The sequence below is a fragment of the Camelina sativa genome, chromosome 6 (genome assembly GCF_000633955.1).
Source record: "Camelina sativa cultivar DH55 chromosome 6, Cs, whole genome shotgun sequence".
NCBI classification, from domain to species: domain Eukaryota; kingdom Viridiplantae; phylum Streptophyta; class Magnoliopsida; order Brassicales; family Brassicaceae; genus Camelina; species Camelina sativa.
The window spans coordinates 17,287,800-17,310,487 of NC_025690.1; the positions used below are offsets into that span (position 1 = coordinate 17,287,800).

The following is a 22,688-nucleotide window of genomic DNA, read 5'->3' on the forward strand; positions in this document are numbered from 1 at the left end:
TTCCTTTTTTCGTAGATATATAATAAAAATACAATTTAATAATTACTTATTATACAGATTCTGAAGCCAGCTGGAAATTGTTGAGTCAAAATCTACCAATTAATGTCTACTGTGTATATATAGAGTACAACGAAAGAAGTAATCTTCACATTTTCCATCTCAACCAAGAGACAAAACAAAACATCAGCCCTAGATTTTGTCACTGCCATGTCGTCCAGTTCGTGGATGTTGGAAGAGACCACCTTACCAATACTTGGTTGTCTCGGCCAAGGCGACTATGGCTACATCTCTCTCGTTCGAACCCCTGATGGTATGCTCATGGCTAAGAAAACATCTCTCCGCAAATACTCAGAGAATCTCGAGAAAGAATTAAGGATCTTACATCACTTCGACTCCATCAATTTCAAGATCGTAAGACCCACAAGCCCTCTCACCTATCACGAAACCATGCCCGTCAATGTCAAGGTCACCTCTATCTACATGGAAGTTGCACCGCATGGTTCACTCAAAGACATGCTAACCAAAGCCGGTGGGAGATTACCGGAGAACGTGGCCGGGTATTGCACTCTCATGATTCTTAAAGGGCTCAAGGATCTTCACCAGGCAGGTTACGTCCACTGTGATCTCAGGCTAGAGAACATACTCATCTTCAAGACCTACACTCCTGGAGAGCTTTGTGAACTCAAAATTGCTGATTTCGGTTTATCCAAGGAGCCTAATGGACCTATACCATTGGAAGGGTCTCTGTTCCAAGGAAGCCAGGATTACTTGGCTCCAGAGGCGGTCGGGCCACATAGGATTATCTCGCCGGCGATTGATATATGGTCTTTAGGTGTTATGGTGGTTAAGATGTTGGGGCCGCCGCCTATTGTTAGTGTAAGAGGAAGAGTTCGTTTCATTTCGGAGGTTCTATCACCGATGGCTTTCGACTTTGTGAACAAGTGCACTGTGCTTGATCCGGAGGGTAGAGCCACCGCAGAGGAGCTGCTGAGCCATCCTTTTGTTAGGCAAAGTATTGGGGTTCCACCGGTTGAGATGCTTCCGGTTCCTGCTTGCTTAAGTGACGGTGGGGTTCAAGGAAGGTTTATCTAGAGAGAAAGCCGGAAACTTAATGAAAAGCTCCACAGGTGAGAGATTGATTGATGGTGGAGATTTATTCTGTTGTTGTTGTTTTCTTGATGCAAGACTTAATATGGTTTAATTTGGTCTGTTTTCAATTCCTTTTCTATTAAATTTCTTGTTTTTCAAAAAAATTGATGGGAATACCTGATATTTGCTATCACTTGATCCTAAGAACATCATATGTATTCGTTTAATTTCATATTTATAAAACTGAAAAACAAATAAAACCTTGAAAACCAGACCGCTATATGGAGATTATGAAGAGTTTTGAGAGGATTTTGTTTCGCTATATATATTTAGCCTAGTTGATCAAGTCAGATCTCAAGATTACTTTAGCTAGATATTTTCTGATCCAATCTTTAAGAGATGTAAAATAGATAGATCCTTATCATATGGTGGTGGTAGATTTATGGTATGGTGCTTCCGTGCTTGTCATTGAAGAGAGCTCCCACCTTGTTGTACGTAACTAGGTAACAACCTAGTGAAAACCACTTGGGCTAATATCTCATGTCGTTGAAGAAAAAAATTTGGGATACTTTTTTTTATAAAAAGAAAGGAAGTATTTTTGTTGATGTTTCAGAGTGATAGAGAATTGGTGAACTTAATATAGGCGGTTGTGTTTCCACGAAGAGTGCGCTATCTCAGTTATTTCACTCTAGTGGTAAGCTTCGTTTGATATATACATTTAACTTCTAGGGTCGGAGTACGTAGTGACATCTTCACTGTTCTGATCGGCTGAGAAACTTACAATTGTATTTTGACTGTAGCCTAATTCTGTCTTTGCCTTTGCAAATTATTCCTTTTTTCTAGATAGTTTTTCATAATCCTGCAAGACAGCAAGAGTAACAAAGAAAGGTTTCAAACTACCAAAATGAAAGTACTAGAAACGTTCCACAACAATCATGATCTTCAATACCTAATTAATATACCATATCAACTAAATCCCTATGAGGTTTTCTTAGGAGTGATCTAAGACAAATCTATCAAACGCTTATGACGAGTCCAATTTACCATGCATATATAAAAAACTATATCCGTAAAAATCTCATCCCAGTATAATATCTCCATTCTCTGAGACAAATTCATCAAACATAGCTTACTATACTTTACCATATCTAAACAAATATCCTTCATCGATAAAAACTCCATCGCAAGTTCCCGTACTTACCTAAACATATTGGACTACATTCGAGTCATGGATGGAAACAGAGTATGAGAAATATCCTTGGGAGCTTGTGGATTTGCTGACTGATGTTTGAGTCGTGTGCGCGAATTAAGAAAGATTGCCTACTTATTGCGATCAAAGAGTAGTAGTGAAATGTAGTTTTGAGTGTTGTTAACATATAATGTGTTATAGATATACATGCAATGATTTTTACTATTAAAAATTACACTACAACCTGATCTAGTTAATAGTTTTAGTAATTTGATAGATTTTTTTACGTTAAAGGTTGAGCTATGTGTTATTTCAAATACGTACGTCTTGAATATAATAACCGTATTCATATACTGATATACAATAAATATGAATTATATATCTGCAACAGTTTAATAAACTTATTGTTCTAGCCCTCAGTAGCTTGCTATCTAAATGGCCTCACAAACATAACGTTGCAGACATGGCCGTTGTAGATAACATTTTTGTGAGAAGAAGAGCGAATTTGTGAGCGAATGTTTGTGAGGCACGTTGCAGACACGGCTAATTTGAGAAGAAGAGCGAATTTAAAGACCACCTTGAAACTGCTACACATTTTTTTAACACAGTATTGTTTCTGCATAATGATTTTTAAACCATAACTGAAGAAATTGACCCCTTTTGTTACTCTTTTAAAAACTTAGTTATTAGCAGAGGATAATACTAAAACTAACAACTGCAATGAAACCTTGACTTACTGTTTTCAACAAAAAGTACCAAGTGCATGCAATTAATAATAACAACTGTTCTAGACCAAAAAAAGCAATATAGTTACCAAATAAAAAAAAGGACTGTTTTTTTTAAGACAAAAGGCGTTATTCTGTTCGATCCTGAGTCTCTTCTGCTACAGTACCAGAGGGGATTTCAGAGACTTCTGTGGTTATCTCTTGTTTCTTTTCAAAGGTTTCAGCTGTTGTGGCATCTTTGTTCTTGTCCTGGTTCTCAGCCGAAGGAAGATCACTCTTCTTAAAGTATTTTGCAATAAATTCTTCAGCCATGCAGGTGGTGTATCTCTCTGTCAACAAGTTCTTGATGCATTTTATGTAGGAAAAATCCTGTTTGGTCCCATCTGTTGAGACAACAAAGAAACACCTGGTCTCCTGGAACAATGTGTGTTTATCCACCTGCGTTGTTTACCATACCCAAAGTTTTAATCTTCTCGTCTCCAAATATATATATCATAACAAACATCAAAACAATATGCCGATTTGTACCGTGATATACTCGACACCAGCACCAATCTTTGCTTCTTTTTGTGGATGGAAATTCAGAATCTTCTCCTCGACAAATATCTGATGTTCAGATGAAATTGGATCACCATCTTTGTACCTTCATCAAAAAGAACATATTTTCAGAAACATATGGAAAGCCATCATGAGAAACTAAAAAGCCAAAGATAAGTGTCTTTTGTCTTTGATCTATTGTCCAAGTAACTAAACATTCATATGTGTCCCCATCTTACTTTATATAATACAGTGATCTGGAAACTGAATTAAAAGAGCATACCCAGACTGATGCATTATCTTCCTGACAGTATTCAGGATTGGCTCAATATCTGAGAGAATATCTTGTTCCTCAGAGGTAAACATGTCCAACCATTGTCTTCTTGCTGTAAACATGTATTCCTCTCCAGTTCTAGGTGGCCTTAGAGGGTTCCTCTTTGCTTCCCAGTTACCTTGTGAGTGTTCAGATGGAAATCTCTTGTTTGGATTTCCCCACTGACTTCTCTGCTTTTCATTCTCGTCTCTGCTTCTGGTGTCTGCCAATGCCACCCATGGATTTCCATCATCTTCATGGTTTTCATGTGTGTTTCAATCTGGTTCTTTTCTCAAAGTCCAAGGGTCTATCACATTGTGAATCTCTTTTCCTTTGCTTGGAGAACCCCATGACGGCTCATCACACTTGTTACACTCATCATTTAGCTTCTCCCAAGCATCTTGATCTGATGACTTACGACTCTCCTTATTTGGATTTTCCCAAGAACACTGACCTAACTCTATGGCACTTCCCCATGCTGAGTACTTATTGGTATTCTCCTCGTTTGGTTTTTCCCAAGCACCACCTTTACTACTACCACTGCATGATCCTTGCTCCCACTTGGATGCAGCTAGCTCACCTTCATCTAGTAATTCCTCAAACGTAGGCTCTTCAAGAGTAGGGTCTCGCTGAGGAGAACCCTCACATTCCTCAATTTCTTGTTCTAAAACGTCAAAACCAGAGGAATCAACGTATGTATCTCCATCTGTACATGATCTAACCATTTGAAGGAAGTTGTACGAATCTACTCCTTCATCATTTAGATTAGTCTGCAAATATGTTGATAAAATAAAATAATGTCAAAATTTCCAGCCAAGTTACATGAGAGACTCACTTAAAAAGTGGTTCGTTAATATGGACTTCTAAAGAGTGATTCTACCTCATGTTTGTTCCACAACATATCAAACCCTGAACCCGTACCAACGGCCACATGCTTTCCCCAAGAACATGACCCAACCACAGATGATAGAGGATCTTTATGGCATCTTTCAGCAGCTTTGTCAAAACATATCATTGGATTCTGAAAACATTAAAGAAAATGAATGATACGAATATCTTTTGAAGGAACTCGTATTAAAAAAAATTGAGGAGCAGATGACTTACTATCAGAGTTGCTTCTGTGAATGGTGCCTTGATATCCAATGACTTGGTCAACGCCTTGTAACCTCCAGCATTGAAACCCAGCAGATTCCCTGAACAAGTCATGTGGTTTGCTAGAAGAACTTTATGTTCCTTTAAGACTCCTTTGGATACTTTTCTCACCGAAGTGGAGAGACGCTACAAAAAAGACATCCTTGCAAAGTCAATGAGTATAATGATATAACCATAAAACATGGGACAAGTCTCACACCTTAAATTAAATGTGAGAGCCAGTGCAAAATCAGGCACCTGAACTACTTGCTCAAAAGTGGAAGCTATTCCAAGAAACTCTTGCACTTGCTTTACAGAATATGGGATTGAGCGTCTTGTGTCTATCAGGTGAAGCACTGGAAGACAAGCGTCTATCACAACTCTCAATGCATCACCACTCTTCTTTACAGCATATTTGTCAGCAATGACATCCAAAACCCATTCCCCTTTAGACGCATCACCGTTTGGACTCTTCTTCTCTGGCCTTTTACAGATAATATTTGCTGAGCAGATCTGTGGATCACCTACACAGTTTAGAAACAGAATGTACAACAACATCATCAAGAAATCCTTTTTCAGAAGTATTAATATTCAAGAGAAAGGGTAAGAACGCAAGACAAATGCGATAATGTCAAGTACCTTTGATTACTGTTTCCATCAGAACTGGGTAAATTTGGTTGCAAAGGACATCAAGGGCTCTTTCTAGATTAGGGTCATCAGCATTGTAATAGGAGAACATCAAGCATATCATACCAGATTCCTTGCTTCCACATGAATCTCCAAAACAGCAGCTCTCACTGTTAAACCCAGGAAGAAAAAGAAAACCTCATAAAACTACACAAGTACACAATTCTAACTCAACATATAAAAAGAACTGGAAAGAGAGTATCTAATTTTCTCCTTTTATAGTACAATGATACATATTCTCAAGTCAACCATAAATGCTTAACGAACCGGACTGACAAAGTTGTTCTTTTCAAGTGGTGAGTTTTCTTCTTCTTCTGCCCCAATGAATTTATCATTTCCTCACACTTTTGTTGTATCTCATGCTTACTGATGGCCAACTCTTGCAGCAGAGTCTATTAAACCAAACACAAGTCAAAAAATAAATTCCAGGCCAAGGATAGCTATAGTAAGATACTTCTTCAAAACATCAAGGGTTTCAGAAAAATTAAATTATGCAGCAACCAGAGTTCAGACCTTGTTTAGATGAATGTGACCCTGAAGGAAGAAGTCGTTTACATAATTCTCCATATGAGATTGTTGCTTCTTGTATCTGCAAGAAAGTAAAGACAAAACAGATATTGCAAAGAGACATGTTAGTAAATGCAGAAAGGCACAAAACACACTTGAAAAGGGCAACAACTATGGTTATTAGAAAACAAGAGACTTACTCAACCAGAAACTCCACTGCAGTTTCTCTAAGACTTATTTTCTTCAATATGTTCTTGAAAGTGCAAGCAGCATTTTCTTGGCAATACTTTCTCCCGCATAAACATTCATTTAGAAAGAGAATCACCCTACGATCATTATCTGCATTCTGGAAGTTGGCTTTGCAAAGTAGCACTTCCTGAGAAAAGAGAAAACAGTGTTAATGTACATAAAAGGATAAGTCAATATCCCAACAGCTTGATGGGCTCATTAGAGAATTCTCCACCTACATTAGCTCCCATGGTGAATTACTACTGGGTGAGGAATCAAGCACAGCTTTATAAGAAGGTTTTGAAATTGCAGTAGCTGCCAATACTCCAACAGCTTCTGCAGCTTCAAAAAAACCTCGATGCCCATGTTTAGAAGTTCCCTCAATCTCATACTTGAACTGAACAACTGAGTTCGTGCATGTGTTCCTTACTGTTCCATCGTACGAAATCACAATATCTCGAAGATTAGCCATCAGATTCTTGAACAGGGTTCCAGACTCAGTTAAACCTCTTAAAGATCGACCAGTGACCTCTCTGGTTGCGATGGCATGAACCATCTCTTCATATGGATCCAACCCATGAAGGAAGCAACTCTTCACTAATCCAAATTCCACAGACGAAGAACAAAACTGAGTCATGTCTTCAACTAGATTCTTAGTGTAAAATCTCTCTTTATCCGAAAGTTGAATACCCAAAAAACCTACTTGCTGCACTAGCTTATCAATGGATGAAACATTGTTCATGTCTACTAAGTTTCGCATAGAGTGTGATTTCAACATGTAATTAGCAGCGACCTCCTTCACATGTTGTATGCTATTCTCTAGCTGAAACTCATCTTCATTGGTTGATCTCAAACGTGACACCATAGGAGAAATTTCCCTGATCATGTTGTGAATGACACCAATGTTCTCCTTAGACATAGAAAAGTCTTCAAGGCTAATACTAAATCCATCAGTGTTAAGGTGTTCCATCAACATAGGCTGTAATGAGTCAAAAAATCCAAGAGCTTCCTTTGCACCTTTCTCCAACAAAATTGAATTTATAATGCTCTTCATGAAGGATGCCATTGTCTCAGCCCCATAATCAAAGAACAAAATTTCACTTTCTTCAACCATAAACTTGTCTCCTTTGCAGCTCAAGTGATCAGGAAAGGTAAGCTGCAGAATCTGAAATACCGTCCAAGCCAAGTCAGATTCACTGAACTTCCTTAGAGCGGCTGGTGATAAAGACAAAGAGCCATACATGGACAATTGTTGAGCAGCTTCTTTGTCCAAAAACATTTTTTCCAACATCACCCGGAGACAAAGCATTGCATCACATCCCAACTGAAAATTAATTTGGCCCGTGTGTGAGCTGAGTAACTGATTCTCAACTGAGAAAAGCTCCTTGACTTCAGCCTTTGCCGCCAGTGACTGTGGATATAAGATGTGGATGCAGTCGCCATCGAAATCAGCATCAAGGGGGCTACAAATAAGCGGATTGATCTTGATAGTATTGTCTTCATGGATGTACACTTGAAGGTCTTGAAGGGAATGCTTATGAGTGGTTGGTGGTATGTTAATGAACACAATATCTCCATCCCTCGTCATGCGATTTACGATCTGCCCAGGTTTTAGCTGAATGTGCCCTTTGGCTCCATATCTCAGTGAGTAGGTCAGAAAACCTTGGTTGTAACTCACGCATAATTCCTTGTTAACCAGCTCTTGTAGATATCCTATGTTGTAAACATTAACCCTCTCCTCAAAAGTGAGTCTCCGAGCAACATCATAAGGAATTCCAATCTCATTCACACGCCTGTAGGCATCACCAGTGATGACACCGCGGGAAGAGAAACCAGAACCTTTTCTTATGAAGAGTGTTTTCAATTTCTCAGACCAAGTCTTGGAAGAACAACTGTCCTCGTTGACCTTGCCTACACCATATCTCTTATCTATGTTTCTTGTTGTCATACCCCTCACCTGTATATAGTTGTCCACCACTCTGTAAATTTCATTAGCTTCAGCAGCATGTGACACAAAATTTGTCTCACCAGACCTAGAGTTTTTAATATCTAACACATTCTTCAGAACATCTTTTAACCCACTTCTGGATGGATCCTGAAGACAAGAATAACAGAAAAATGCATGATCTCATCAAGCATTGGCCATTGAGAGATACTGATGTTGTTGTAAGTTAGTTTCAGTTGACTTACCGTTGACATGGAGAGGAAACCATCAGAAGAGACATTGCGTATCGATAAGCAGTTCGGCGGTACTGGAAGATATCCTAGTAGATAGCCTTCTTGTGGCTTATGCCCCATTTCTGTAAGCTTCTTTCTTGTTTCTGGTGGGATTCGTCTTAAAACCTCTTTCACCTGTGTTTATTTCTCAAAAAAGTAACTTTCAGGAACAAATAAACACTGTAGGAAAGAAATAGACTATTTAAAGTAGAGAATAAGACCTCTCTTGCCAGTAGAGGTCTGGTATAATCGCTCCCATAGTGATAGCCATATCTTTTCAAGAAATTCCAACAATCATCTTGTAGTCTCGACCTAGAAGGGAGCTTTAGTTCTAAATAGTAAGCTCCATCCAATTTCGTCACTTGTATTGAGATGTGCACAGCTTCCTAATATATCATTGAAAGCAAAAAACGCTTTTATGTAAATTTATAAGACATTCTATCTAACACACAATGGCAGAATCGACATGGCGGCTTTACTCACCTCACAGCGGGCACCTAAAAGCCGCTTCCCAAGACCATGGCTTGTGCTCTGTCTCTGTAATCAGAAAAGTGAAAACATATGGCTTAAGGCTTTTAACCAAATCATACGACAAGGAAACCAAATGTAGTAGTAATACCTTAGTCTTCTGTATCTTTAGACAGTTCAAGCACAAAAGGCTCAGCATTTGTTTGAGCTCTGTGATATGGGCAGGATGGTATATTGGTACTGGCAGTTCAATATACCCAAAATGACCTGAAAATGAATTAAAAAGGATATTAGAAAGTTGTTATGTAATAGGAGATTCAAGAGCTTCTTCTATCATACACAAAACCAAAAAAAAAAAGAGTTGAGTTACCTTCACATTGATCAGGTTCCGTGGCACCACAAGCTTCACATTTGCCAAACTCGAGAGGTAACCCCAAGAAGGGGTTAGAAAGTTGGCTTGCATGGTTGATTGGACCCTCACTAATTGATGATGCACGCTATGAAAACAGTGAACCAGGCCAACGAAAACTCAGAAGAGCAGTTAAAGATATAACACAAAGCTTAAACTAAAGAGCAGAGCACAAGAGCAAATTTTTTTACTTGGGGCACCACAATATATAAATAACAATTAGTTAACTAATTTTTTTTAAAAAAATGAGACACAATTAGTTAACCAAATCAAACCTAAGATCTTAGGAGTAGCATGGGGAACTCTTACAACCTAAGCTAGGAACACATTTATTTGTCCAAGCCAAATATCAAATTTACAAAATCTGTGTACCCTTGCAGCTGCAAGTATATCCGCCCCTGAGAGGAGCAATAGTATGTATGCCGAGAAAGTTTAGGACTTTTCACTTACAATCTCGTTGTGAGTTGCTAAGGCGAACGTGATTCCTACGATTTCTGCTTCCATGACTCCTGATGATGACGATTCCTTGTCCTCCATGAAAAACCCTTACAAATAAAAAACCAGAGAAAAAAAGACCCCAAGTTATAAGCTTAAACCACATGTGGTAACTAAAAAAACGTTCCTTGAAACCGAAAGGTCGTGACTTTCTGAACAGAAATCTAAACTAAAGAAGACCTCAGTGTTTTTGTTGCTATGCCGCAGCAAAAAAAATTGTTCGTTGAAACCAAAAGGTCGTAACTTTCTGAACATAAATCTAAAGTAAAGAAGACCCCAGTGTTTTTGTTGCTTTGCCGCAGCAAAAAAAATTGTTCCTTGAACCCGAAAGGCGAAAGGTCGGAGCTTTCTATTTTAGGAAAAGTTTTCAAAATGAAGAGTCATTTGCAGTGAACAAAACAAAGAAATCATCACGTTCCATTAACACACACAAAAAAAACCACTGTAAAAGCTCTTCTTTTCTACTCCATTTCTTTCTTCCTTTCGCGAAAAAAAAAAAGCAGAACGCAAAAGACGAGAAAACACCTAGAAACGACGCCGGAACAGAGGTTTTTTTTTTGGAGTGAAAACTGAAAAGAGAAAGAGAGAGAGATAGAGAGAGGAGTGGAGATTTGTAAAGAGAGAATAAGAAACGAAGAGTCTTTATTATAGTCTATTTGACAAAAATCTCTACGACTTCATATTTTGGGATTCTTCTTTTCTTTTTTTTAATAGTTATTTTTTTAAAAAAGAGAGCGAGACTTTTCGAAAATTAATTTAGGCTGGATAGTAGGAAAATAGTAATTGTGTGAGAATTGTTATTAAATAATTAGATAGGCTTAAAATTAAAATGTGTCTTTCACTCTTCCTGTTCGATAAGTAAAAAAGCTTTAAACCATATACTACAGTATATCAAAATTTATGTATACTACAAATTAATGAGATGACCTTCGAGCTTATCAGCTTCCATAGGGAATCAAAATTAAGAATAATATACAAAGGCAAGATTCAGGGGAAACAAAAACAAAAACAAAAATCTGTCAGCTTCGTATTTGCTTCATATCGATTTTTTTTTTGTTCTTAACAGTGGGAGCCTATTTGATAGTATGAGAAAAGAAAATGACCCAATGAAGGTCTCCGAGAAAAATCTATACTATAAAAGTTGTAACATGTAGAATGAATTTAGTTGTCTCACTTAAAAAATGTATATCGATCGGTCGCGCATGGGTAGGTTAACTTCATATAAGCGTTTTATCTTTAGCATAGGAGCTCGTTACAAAAACTTCAAGACATTTAGACCATAAATGTACATCCTCCTCTGTCGCTTTCATATTTGTTAAATCAATACAATAAACATTGTTTGTTTTTTTGTACGTAAATTTACTTCGATTTCTATAAAAACAGGCACAAAACTGCAAGAATATTTTAGTTACAAACAAACACATTCATATGATTTTGGGAATTTGATCATCATTTAGAGAAGAGCCTGGTGAAGAAGTTTCCAGAAGAACTTGGAGGATTTTGAAGACAAGAGACATGAGCATATCTCCCTAAATTGTCAACTTGTCTTGCCTCACCCTTTGTGTCCTTTTTGCAAATCTTGCATGTTTTGTCCACCCATCCTTCCTCCACATATGTCCCATCCACTATTACATTCATCATTTTAAATAAAGAATAATTTACAAATTAGTTTATAACAAATAAATTCATCATTTTGCTCATCCATAATAATAGTTCTATAGATTTTTTACCTTCAACGTAGGATTTGAAAAAGTCCTTGTATGTCCCTCCGATTTTTCTTCGTAATGCCCCATACTACACATCATTACGAATATACATCAAACGTAATTCGATTTTGATTATCCAATAATATTCTTTATCCATGTTTTAACTATAATAAGCAAGCGTTACATGTTATCCAATAATTACACGTGTGGACCAAATTAAACCTGTTCTTGGGTCATCTTGCCACCAGATTTGGTGGCTTCACGAGCCTCGTAGAGAAGATCAGCGTCTTTCTCCGACCGAACCTGTGAGAAGTCCAACGCATCAGTTAATTGAGTAAACAACGAAGTCTCCTCCTCTTCCTTCTTCTTCTTCTTATTCTTCTTCTCATCATCTTTATCATCTTGCTTGGCCGACACAACGACCCATCTAGGACTCCGGTTAAATCTCGGAGAGGTTCTTGAGATGGGGACTTTGGTCGTAGATATGATCCCACTGCTGTGTTGAAGTGGCAGCAGTGCTCTAAAACCCATCTTTTGTAAATTTTCACTTAAATTTCCAAGTTAATGGAGATTGCAAAATTGGGGATACATTTATTTATATAAGATAATAAAACATACATGAGGTTGTGTGGTGGGGGTTGAATATATAACGGGGGCCATAAAAAATGAAGAATATGGCTTGTGATTGTTAATGTGGTTACGTGGGAGTTTAATGATCTGATAATTTATAAGCCTTCTTCCAATTTTGTTTAATTAATTTAGTCACTTGTGTATATTTTGTTAAATACGATTATTAGTAGCCATTTTTAAAAATTGTCTTTTTTCTAGGGGTCAGAAAATCATACTAACTTTACTAAATAGAAAAATGGAAACTTTCGTAAAATCTAGGGTTTTAAAAGCAAATTGCCTTTTTTTAATTTAATTATTAAGAGTCAAAGGTTATTGATTTTGGTGGAAGCTTTTTATATTTTCCAGAGAAGAGAAGAAGAATACACGAGACAAGAGTCATTCCAAGGAGTGTGAGAGATGGAGGTGGAGAAGGAGAAGTCGGAGTTGACATTGTACAACACGATGACTCAACTGAAGGAAGTTTTAAAACCCATCAAATCCTGGCAAGATCGGAATGTATGTCTGCGGTATCACCTCCTACGATTTTAGCCATCTTGGCCACGCTCGTGCCGCCGTCTCCTTTGACCTTCTTTACAGGTACTCTCATGTTTTCTCCTCCTTACACTTTCCGATTTCGCGTTTGGTTTTGGGGGGAAATTAAAAACCAATGCTTTGAAACTGTTCTGTGTCTACTGTTTAGTTTCTTCTCTGATTTTGATAAACAGTGTACCAAGCTTGGAGCTTTTGGTTTCTTCTTCTTTTCTTTGAAGTTGGTGTATATCTCTCTAATGTTGTTCTGGTTTGGTTATGCAGATACTTACGGCATTTGGGTTATGAGGTAACTTATGTTCGGAATTTTACTGATGTTGATGACAAGGTATAGCCTTTTTCCCTGCGCCTTGAAACTAGGGCAATGAGAACACTCCTCTCATTTGATTAGTATTTACCCTTGTGTATGATTTAGGTTCACAACTTTCTAAAAATCTGAAAATATTGGACCTTTACAGGTGATTGACAGAGCTAACAAGTGTGGAGAGAACCCATTAGCTTTGAATAGTCGCTTTTGCGAGGAGTATCTTGTAGATATGGCTTCTCTTCAGTGCCTCCTTCCCACTCACCAGCCTCGTGTCAGTTACCATATGGAGCTCATTATTACGATGATTGAAAAGGTTTGCTGTCTTCTTTCTTTCGGTTTCTTGCAATGTCCTTTGCACAGACATGTGCTGCTTGTGAAGATAGTGGGGTGAGTTATTGGTTACATAATGGACATGTAACCAACAACAATGTGAAGATGGGAAAATCACTGAACAACTTTTTTACGATTAGAGAGGTATGTTTCTTATTTGTTCCACTAATATAAATTGAGTCTTCTTTGAGTGTGTGTGTTTTCTCATGGCTAATGCAAAATTATTGAATCTTTTGTAGATCACGGCTAAGTATCATCCATTCGCTCTGAGACACTTTTTGATGAGTGCACAGTACCGTTCCCCTCTGAACTATTCGGTGTGGCAGCTAGAGAGTTCATCGGATGCTTTATATTGTGTTTATCAGGTACAGTGCCCCCACAATTTGATTAGCATCTCTTAAGGAGAAATGGTTTGAATGTTTGTATAACTCTAACCCTGTAATCTTTGTGTAGTCAGACGTTAGAAGACCTTGTTAAAGCTCTATCGCCATATCGAGAAGAAATGAGTGAAGGTGTTGGAAAGGCTGTACAGACTTCCGAAGCCAAAGACATTATAAAGAAAGTGAAGAGTGAATTTGAAACAAAAATGTCAAACGACTTGAACACTGCCCATATACTCACGGGTGCTTTTCAAGACGCAATGAAATTCATAAACGTTTCAATCACCAAGCTCAAGAAAATGCAGAAGAAGCAGCGGATGTCGCTGGTAGTGTCACTGGTCGAGGTTGAGAAAGCAGTGAGGGAAGTTCTTGATGTGCTTGGTTTGCTCACAACTATAAGCTACGCCGAGTTTTTGAAAGAGATGAAATAAAAGGCATTAACAAGAGCAGGAATGGGAGAAGAAGAGGTCTTAGCGGAGGATTGAAGAAAGGAAAATGGCGCGGGAGAATAAACAGTTTAAGAGAAGTGATCAGATGAGAGAGTCGTTGGCAGTTAAAGGAATCTACCTGGAGGATACACTTGGAGGGACTGTCTGGAGACCCGCCACCCCTTTGATTTTGAAGCCTAAATTCGGTTTAGGCAAGACCGCCTTTATTTTTGCTATCATGTTTAATTTCGTAGGCTTCTTCATCTATAGTCGTTGAAACTCTTATTTCATCATTTGCTTAGAGTTTAGACAGACTGTTTGACATATATATATATATAGATAATAGCATTGGTTATTTTAATTTTTGATAAACTTTGTACCACACACAAATCATGTTGTTGTAGTCTTACTAACTTTTTAAACATTGTCAGTAACCATCAAAAAATGTGGTAACTTAAAATATTGGATCACCAATTCTTTAATCGTTTTTATATGTAAACACATTTTGTTAAAAACGTTGGTTAATTTAGTAGCAATTCGTATGTCAAACACTCAAACTAAATGGGACAGATTAAATTACATTTTTTTATTTTATAAATTTAATTATATTGAGCTAAAATTGTAACTGATGAAAACGATATAATATGATGATTCATAAGCATATTCTGGAACTAGTTGTTATATAGTACTCTTTTGGAGTTGGAGATATCGATACGACTCCATTTATCTAGAAGCCATTTTCGTGTCTTGACTAATGGCGATTGTCAAGAAGATGAAAGATTTAGTCTTGTTCCTCGTTGGGCTCTTTTCTCTGTCTGTTTTGGTCTCTCAGTCGATCGCAGGGAGAGTCAAAGCGCCGTTGTTGCAGAGCAATAATGATGGGTTGGTGTTCAGCAAATCATTCAATTCGATCTATGATACGTCTATGTACGGACGCTTGCAGCTCAACAATGGCCTCGCTCGAACTCCACAAATGGGGTAGGATCAAGTAATTAGCTTTTTGGATTTTTTTTTGGGGTTTCTGCTTAAATGTGAAAGGAACAATTTTTATGTCTCAATTAGTTATAAAGTTTGGAAATTTTGAATCTGTCTTATTGGAATTGTGCTTTGTTAATGGACAGATGGAATAGCTGGAACTTCTTTGCTTGCAATATCAATGAAACGGTCATTAAGGAAACTGGTAAAGCTTTCTTTTGTTTGATAGCTTCTTATAAAAAGCTACTCACATGTTTCATCTTTCTTTTTTTAAAAAATTCTATTGTTCATTTGTGTTGATGATATTGTACTTACTATAATTAACAGCTGATGCTTTGGTCTCCTCTGGCTTGGCGGATTTAGGATATATACATGTCAATATTGGTATTTGTACCCTTGGACCTGTCTCTTCATATTTTGTCTATCTGAGATTAAAAGCTTACTGCTTTAACGTTTCACAAGTTTTTTTGTTTGTTGCAGATGATTGTTGGTCCAATTTGTTACGCGATTCAAAGGTAAGATTGCTTGTATTATTACTTCAGTAGAATTTGCTGGTCTGACTTCTGTGGTTAATTTCTTCTTTTTATGCTCGAAAATACTCTGTAGTGAGCTCCTGTCCTGAAGTACTGTGACTTTATAAATCACATTAGACGTTAGATGCTTATTGCTTACGTTTTTGTTTTGTAAATCAGGGTCAATTGGTTCCTCATCCGAAAACCTTCCCATCAGGAATTAAACTTCTTGCTGATTATGTTCATTCAAAAGGTCTTAAACTCGGTATATATTCCGATGCTGGGTAGGTTATTATTCATGTCCCTCTTTTGGTGTGTTATAAGCTCGATGAAATTATATGATGTGGTCTTCTCATGTTTCTGTTCTGGATATTTCCTTCTTTCAGCGTTTTCACGTGTCAAGTTCGTCCTGGATCCCTTTTCCATGAAGTGGATGATGCAGACATTTTTGCTTCTTGGGTTAGTTTTCAGCCAATGTTGTCCGAACTTTCAGTTGTCAATGAGCTATTCAAGTTAATCATGTTGAGATATTGTATCTTTAGTTACATACAAGATCACAGTGTTTTTGATATTTGGTGGTATCTTTGTTTTGGTTTCTCATTGGTCGACTTGATTTCCAGGGTGTGGATTATCTGAAATATGACAACTGTTTCAACCTGGGAATAAAACCAATCAAAAGGTTTGATCTTTATATGATTTGATATGGTACCATTAATCTTTGGTATAAGTTTTTGAATGACTTGATATGGTTTATGCTTTCTAGATACCCTCCCATGCGTGATGCTCTGAACGCGACTGGTCGCTCAATCTTTTATTCGCTTTGTGAATGGTACATACTCAAAATGTCTTTTATTCGTTTTGTGAATGGTACCTTAAATACCATTTATTTTACCAATTTATTTTGCGTATACAGGGGTGATGATGATCCTGCCTTGTGGGCAAAAGAAGTTGGAAACAGTTGGCGCACAACTGAGGACATCAATGATACATGGGCAAGGTGAAATCTCATTGCATTAGATAAATCCTGTATTTCATTTTCTTTTAATGAAGATCTTGTCATTTGAGTAGTATGATCATTGATTTGCATGGAGAGGGATTGGTTTGTTTAAATCATGATCTGATTACTGTACTTTCTTTTATGTTTATGAAAGTATGACTACAATTGCTGATTTGAATAACAAGTGGGCTGCTTATGCTGGACCTGGTGGTTGGAATGGTAAGCAGTCATTTTAAGATCTAAAAATATTTTTCTGCTATGAAGTAATAACTAGTACACTGAAGTACTGATCCAATTGTTCCCATTGCCTTAGATCCGGATATGTTGGAAGTAGGGAATGGAGGGATGACATATGAGGAGTATCGAGGTCATTTTAGCATTTGGGCTTTGATGAAAGTGTGTGACTAATTTCATGGCTTCTTCATTTTCGTTGATGTCCTCGACTTCATCTCATCCTTGTAGCTCTCTTGCAGGCACCACTTTTAATTGGTTGTGATATAAGAAACATGACCGCGGAAACTTTTGAGATTTTGAGCAATAAGGAAGTTATCGCTGTTAACCAAGGTGAATTCTAATATTTATNTTGGAATGGTAAGCAGTCATTTAAGATCTGAAAAAAATGTTCTGCTATAGTAAGAACTAGTACACTGAAGTATTGATCACAATTGTTCCCATTGCCTTAGATCCGGATATGTTGGAAGTAGGGAATGGAGGGATGACATATGAGGAGTATCGAGGTCATTTTAGCATTTGGGCTTTGATGAAAGTGTGTGACTAATTTCATGGCTTCTTCATTTTCGTTGATGTCCTCGACTTCATCTCATCCTTGTAGCTCTCTTGCAGGCACCACTTTTAATTGGTTGTGATATAAGAAACATGACCGCGGAAACTTTTGAGATTTTGAGCAATAAGGAAGTTATCGCTGTTAACCAAGGTGAATTCTAATATTTATGGACTTGTTAGCTTCACTGTATACATGATTGTCCACATATTCATTGGCAAAGAACGAGAATCTGAGAACATTTCTGGTTGCAGACCCACTTGGTGTTCAAGGAAGGAAACTTCAAGCCAATGGAGATGATGATTGTCAGCAGGTTTGAATTGGGAGCCAGTAAAATATCAGACTAATAGAAAAAGCAGAAAAACAAACTTGAGGACTCAAATTGATGATAACTGTTTCATTGCAGGTGTGGTCAGGACCTTTAACTGGTGACCGTATGGTAATTGCTCTCTGGAACCGTTGCTCTGAGCCTGCAACCATTATAGCATCATGGGAATTAATCGGTCTTGAATCTACCATTAGCGTCTCAGTAAGAGACTTGTGGCAGCACAAAGATGTAACAGATAATGCTTCTGTTTCGTTTGAAGCACAAGTAGACGCACACGACTGTCATATGTACGTTCTCACTCCCCAGACAGAATCACACTCTGATGTATAGTTCTTTGTTGCGAGGCATTCATATCTCAAAGATTGCCTTGTGTTACTGTATACTCGTTGGTATCATGTAATACGTGAAAAGTATTGTTACTCGAGACAACTTTCATAGTGAATAAATGTATGTTACTCTCTCTGCAAATTGGCACAAGAACAAAGTAATATTCAGCAGATCTGAAGGACATTGATTCCAAACAAAAGACAAATAGCCAAAAACAACTGCTAATCTATACCACTGTTGTATGTTCCGTCCTAACAACAATGAAAAAGAGATCTCTAATGAAACACCGGTCAACAACATAATCAAGTTTCTGTTGTATCTTTTGAATCCTAAATAGAGTTTGTCCATGCAGTTAAGAGGACCTAGCACTCCTGAGGGTTATATGAAGATATCAACCAAAGGTTTGGTCACAGTCTCTAAAAGTCAAGAACCGTTCATGGTTTCGGAGGATCTGCTGCTCTCTTCTTTGCCATTTTCCAATACCAACGTGCTTGAAGATATAGCATCTACTAGGTTTTCTGGTGGTGGAGATTGGCAATTTTCATCTATCTGCGGATTCACACATCTTGGAGATTTGAGCACAGGCTGATCTGGGTCAGTACAAGCCTCTGGTCTCACACATTCTTCTCCTTTGTTACCGGTACAAGAAGTAGACACTTCACCAGAAAGATCGCAGCAACTACTGGCTTTCTCATCATCTATTGTCTCAGCGGAAGTTTTTAAATGATGAGCCGATGCGTTTCTCCTACTAGAGTCTCTGAACCTGTCAGAGTATAACTGTCGACTCTGCAACAACCAATGAGCAAAGCAATTCAGAAGCTTGCAGCAACAATTTAAATTTTAAGCCAAAAAGTCGGTCAGTGGGGTTAATCGCGTACCATGTCAGGAATATAAGTGCCGGTTCCTCTCCTCTTTCTCATGTTTTGACAGCCATTAGTTAAAGAGTGCAGAGGAAAAGGCTGCACTGAGGTTGATACATTGAGACCTCTCAGATAAAACTCGTTCTTTCGACAACTCACAAGGTCACGAACGATATCCCAACCACTCTGGTCCTTAACTTGAGAATTCACCGGGATATAGCTATGCTGAAATGTTCCAGGTATGCTATAGCCATGATACATTTGCCCATACACAAGTCTTTCAAAGTAACCTTCGAAATCTCCACTAAGTTCAGATAATTCTGATCTTCCAGTACCAAACGCAGTAACGGGATCATTTACATCTTGCCTTTGACCCTTACCATTCCTCTCCAAAGAGTTACGAAAGAATCTCTCCAGTCTCCATCCCATGCTTTCACCAGGTAGTGAAAGAACATCTCTGAGCTTTCGAGCTCCATGTGTAAAAGCATGTCTTAATCGTTGGACATTTCCTAAAAAAATATTTTTAAGAAAATGAACTTTTTGACAACTGCTATATTTAAGGAAATGAACATTTTGACAAACGCTACATTGGTTACATCAAAATATTACCTTGTGTAACACTTTTTCCAAGGTTGTTGCTGTGCTTTAGAGGATCAACTATATTGAGAGGTTTGATAGGAAATTCAAGACCATTCCCTTCAACAGCTTTAGTTGAAGCAGAATATAACTCTACACAGTCTCTTAAAAACTTCTCGTCAAGCAATAAGTCATGCTCATTTTCTGGAGAAACTGCTGGAAAGGTAGAGNAGAGAGAGAGAGAGAGAGAGAGAGAGAGAGAGAGAGAGAGAGAGAGAGAGCAATCAAAATGTCAAATAGAGAGAATGCTACATAGAGAAGTGTCTGTGATTTTTGGCATCATTCTTACCCATAAGTTCTGGCAGGGAGGATATTGGCACACGACCACTGACACTGATACAGTAGTTGCTCCAATCAAATGAACCATAATAATCCAAGAACTTATACAGAACCTGTTGAAAGATAATGACTGTAATCTCACCTTTTGCATATATCACTTCTTGTAGACGATGCTAAAGCTTCAGAAAAAGAGTGGTTACCGCTAAAGGGCCGGATAATGATGAATGAAAAAGATTGATGATGTGCAAGACTAGTACTGCCAATGCATATGTTGAGATCAATCCAGTGTTCGCACCAAGAATTCGACTCTCGTAGTAGCACCAAGCTTTAACTAAGATGATGCTACGCTTGAAAAGATGATCTCTCCCAAAGAGTTGGTCAATCTGAGGATACATAAAACCAGATATTAACAATAATTAAGTATCGAAGATATGCAATGACCGATCCAGTGGAATTCTAGAGCCTGATTTTGAATAGCTGATGGTACCTGTTCCAGGAAACATAAAGCACAGAGACCTGCCGTTTGATTAAAAGAGATATCCACAGCAATGTTCCGGATATTGCATTTTATGACTTTGACCTGTCATATATCAGCAAACTTTCTTAAGGAAAATTTAGGCAACCAAGAAAATACAAAACCAAAACCAAAAGGCTATAAACAAACAAACAAACCTGTGCAGGGATAAACTGAACACCTGTTGCCTGGAATTCAGACTCGCTGTCTTCATTTTGAAGCTTATTGCACAATTGTCCATAAAAATCGTCATCCATATTTTGCTTAGTTAGGACCGTCAGATCAATGTCTCCATCTGGAAGATAGGTTTTAAGAGGCACCGAACCAAATGCAAAGACCTGTAACAAGTTCCCATTGAAAGTTAACAGACGAAAAGGTTGTTTAACGTGTCAACAAGAGAACCAGGAGGGTTTCTAACCTCAATTCCATCATGACTCTTGATTAGAGATCGTACATAATCAATGATCTCATTCCTACTTCTGTCTGAAACAACGACAGGTTGGATAGTGCAAAGTATCTCATGAGCTCTCTGCTCTGCAATCATCCAAGATTCCCTATCTATTGGCAATGAATTCCCTTTAAGTTGTGCTGTTGATAGTGACAATGAGGATGATGAAGAAGACGAAGACGACGAAACTGACAATCTTTCTTGAATAATATCACCCATGTGAGCATAACTTCAAATTATCTTCAGGTTGATAATACAGGAATCCTCAACCCCACGAACCACTAATGTGACAGTGTGAGTGACATCTACAAACCACAGAACGTATAGAAATTAATATATTTTAACTGATTATTAGATAACAAAGAGGATACAAAAGCAAAATGTTCAAGCAAAACAAATGAAGTGAAAAGGTAAAAGCTTTGTTGTCTAATTGCTTGAGCTACAAACAGGGAAGGATAGTTAAGTGATTAGTACCTATATATCCTAAGCAAGAGACAAAAGAAAAAAACAGAGCATGTACCTAATGTTTATCTTCCGAAAGGCAAATCAAATATATCTACTATGGACCAGAACAGAGATAGCTACGGATGATGAAAGCTTCCGACCATCTAAGAGTTTAGGTTTAATAAAATCGAGGTTTAATTACCTGCGGTTTTAGTCCATTTGTCCTGATATTCCTTGGGGCTAATCTGTGAATATTCAAGAGGCTTTTAATTCCTGCGACAATTAAGAACAAACAGAAAAAAAAATCAAAACTTGAAACAAAGGGTTTAAAGATTGTAACGAATCGAAATAACATTTTTACACATGGAAATAATACGGCATTTTGAAAATCTCTAACTCTTGGTTCTGGTTTCATCATTTTAAGCTAAAACAAGGACCACGAAGATGACTAGAGACAAAAGAGAAACCCCNNNNCCCCCCCCAAAAAAAAGAGAAAAAAACGAGATTCACGCGGTATAACAATTTTTTTTTGTTTCTTCTTCTTTCTCAATCAACAACAAACCGATTCAATATAACACCCAAAATCTACACCAATCAAAAAAAAAATTATTATCCCAAAAATTATTGTTATCTCATCAAAAATAAAAAAAAATAAAAAATGAAGATTTTGATGTAAATTATGCTTCTTCTATTCATTGGAATTGCTCTAAAGAGACCAAACAACAATTAATTAACCTCAAGACAAAAAAAAATTCCAGCTTTTTTGTTTTTTAAGATCTTATGAATGAGAGTATAAACGTTACACTAGACACAATTTCAAACCCAAAGAAAACAAAATCTTCGAAAGAAACAAAGAGAAACAGATATGAGTTAAAATAAAACGGAAAAGATTTTTTTATTTTTTTTTTTATTTTTGGGATACCTATTTGTTGTATTCATTGATCAATCGAGAAGAAACCGAAATAATAATTTTTTTTTTGTTTCAAACAAAGAGAGGAGAAGAATTATCAACAACAGGAATAGAGAGAGAGTAATGGATACTTTATAAATTAATTAATAATTTTATAAAAAGAAATATGGAAGGTTTATAATAGTGAAGACCTAAATCAATCTGCCATGTTTGTATCATCACCAATTTAAAAAAAAAATAAAAAATAAAAAATTAACTTCACCTGCCCCCGTCAAATAAAATTTCAGCCCAATAAAAAAAAAAAAAAAATTGAATCTTCTTTCTTCTTCTTCTTCATCGTTGTCTCTCAGTCTTAGTAATCATAGTCATTAAA

General features: G+C 37.3%; 4 protein-coding genes and 2 pseudogenes across 8 annotated transcripts; 3 read left to right on the top strand and 3 right to left on the bottom strand.

Moving 5' to 3' along the window:
* On the top strand, nucleotides 208-1,092 carry LOC104699158 (serine/threonine-protein kinase 4-like). Its single transcript, XM_010414494.1, has one exon. It carries the CDS (start codon nucleotides 208-210, stop codon nucleotides 1,090-1,092), a length of 885 nt encoding a protein of 294 aa, XP_010412796.1.
* LOC104699159 lies at nucleotides 3,830-10,039 on the bottom strand (annotated as a pseudogene).
* LOC104791926 lies at nucleotides 11,276-12,288 on the bottom strand. Its single transcript, XM_010517933.2, has 3 exons — nucleotides 11,924-12,288; nucleotides 11,726-11,789; nucleotides 11,276-11,620 (listed from the first exon to the last, which is right to left on the bottom strand). The coding sequence occupies exons 1-3, from the start codon at nucleotides 12,230-12,232 to the stop codon at nucleotides 11,445-11,447; spliced, it is 549 nt and encodes a 182-aa protein (XP_010516235.1). The 5' UTR covers nucleotides 12,233-12,288; the 3' UTR covers nucleotides 11,276-11,444.
* On the top strand, nucleotides 12,392-14,661 carry LOC104699160 (annotated as a pseudogene).
* Nucleotides 14,975-18,357, top strand: LOC104791927 (alpha-galactosidase 3-like). Its single transcript, XM_010517934.2, has 14 exons — nucleotides 14,975-15,282; nucleotides 15,426-15,484; nucleotides 15,607-15,663; nucleotides 15,760-15,794; nucleotides 15,972-16,075; nucleotides 16,178-16,250; nucleotides 16,412-16,470; nucleotides 16,555-16,620; nucleotides 16,705-16,788; nucleotides 16,943-17,007; nucleotides 17,102-17,184; nucleotides 17,262-17,352; nucleotides 17,824-17,882; nucleotides 17,976-18,357. The coding sequence occupies exons 1-14, from the start codon at nucleotides 15,059-15,061 to the stop codon at nucleotides 18,225-18,227; spliced, it is 1,311 nt and encodes a 436-aa protein (XP_010516236.1). The 5' UTR covers nucleotides 14,975-15,058; the 3' UTR covers nucleotides 18,228-18,357.
* Nucleotides 18,383-22,682, bottom strand: LOC104791929. Of its 5 annotated transcripts, none has more exons than XM_019246837.1 (10): nucleotides 22,578-22,682; nucleotides 21,608-21,678; nucleotides 20,932-21,266; nucleotides 20,672-20,851; nucleotides 20,487-20,579; nucleotides 20,200-20,382; nucleotides 20,010-20,112; nucleotides 19,694-19,876; nucleotides 19,103-19,593; nucleotides 18,383-19,010 (listed from the first exon to the last, which is right to left on the bottom strand). In XM_019246837.1, the coding sequence occupies exons 3-10, from the start codon at nucleotides 21,178-21,180 to the stop codon at nucleotides 18,648-18,650; spliced, it is 1,845 nt and encodes a 614-aa protein (XP_019102382.1). In that variant the 5' UTR covers nucleotides 21,181-21,266; nucleotides 21,608-21,678; nucleotides 22,578-22,682; the 3' UTR covers nucleotides 18,383-18,647. The 5 variants fall into 5 exon arrangements, with proteins under 5 accessions (XP_019102382.1, XP_019102383.1, XP_010516237.1 ...); XM_019246838.1 differs by lacking the exon at nucleotides 22,578-22,682 and adding an exon at nucleotides 22,507-22,524; XM_010517935.2 differs by lacking the exon at nucleotides 22,578-22,682 and adding an exon at nucleotides 22,328-22,424.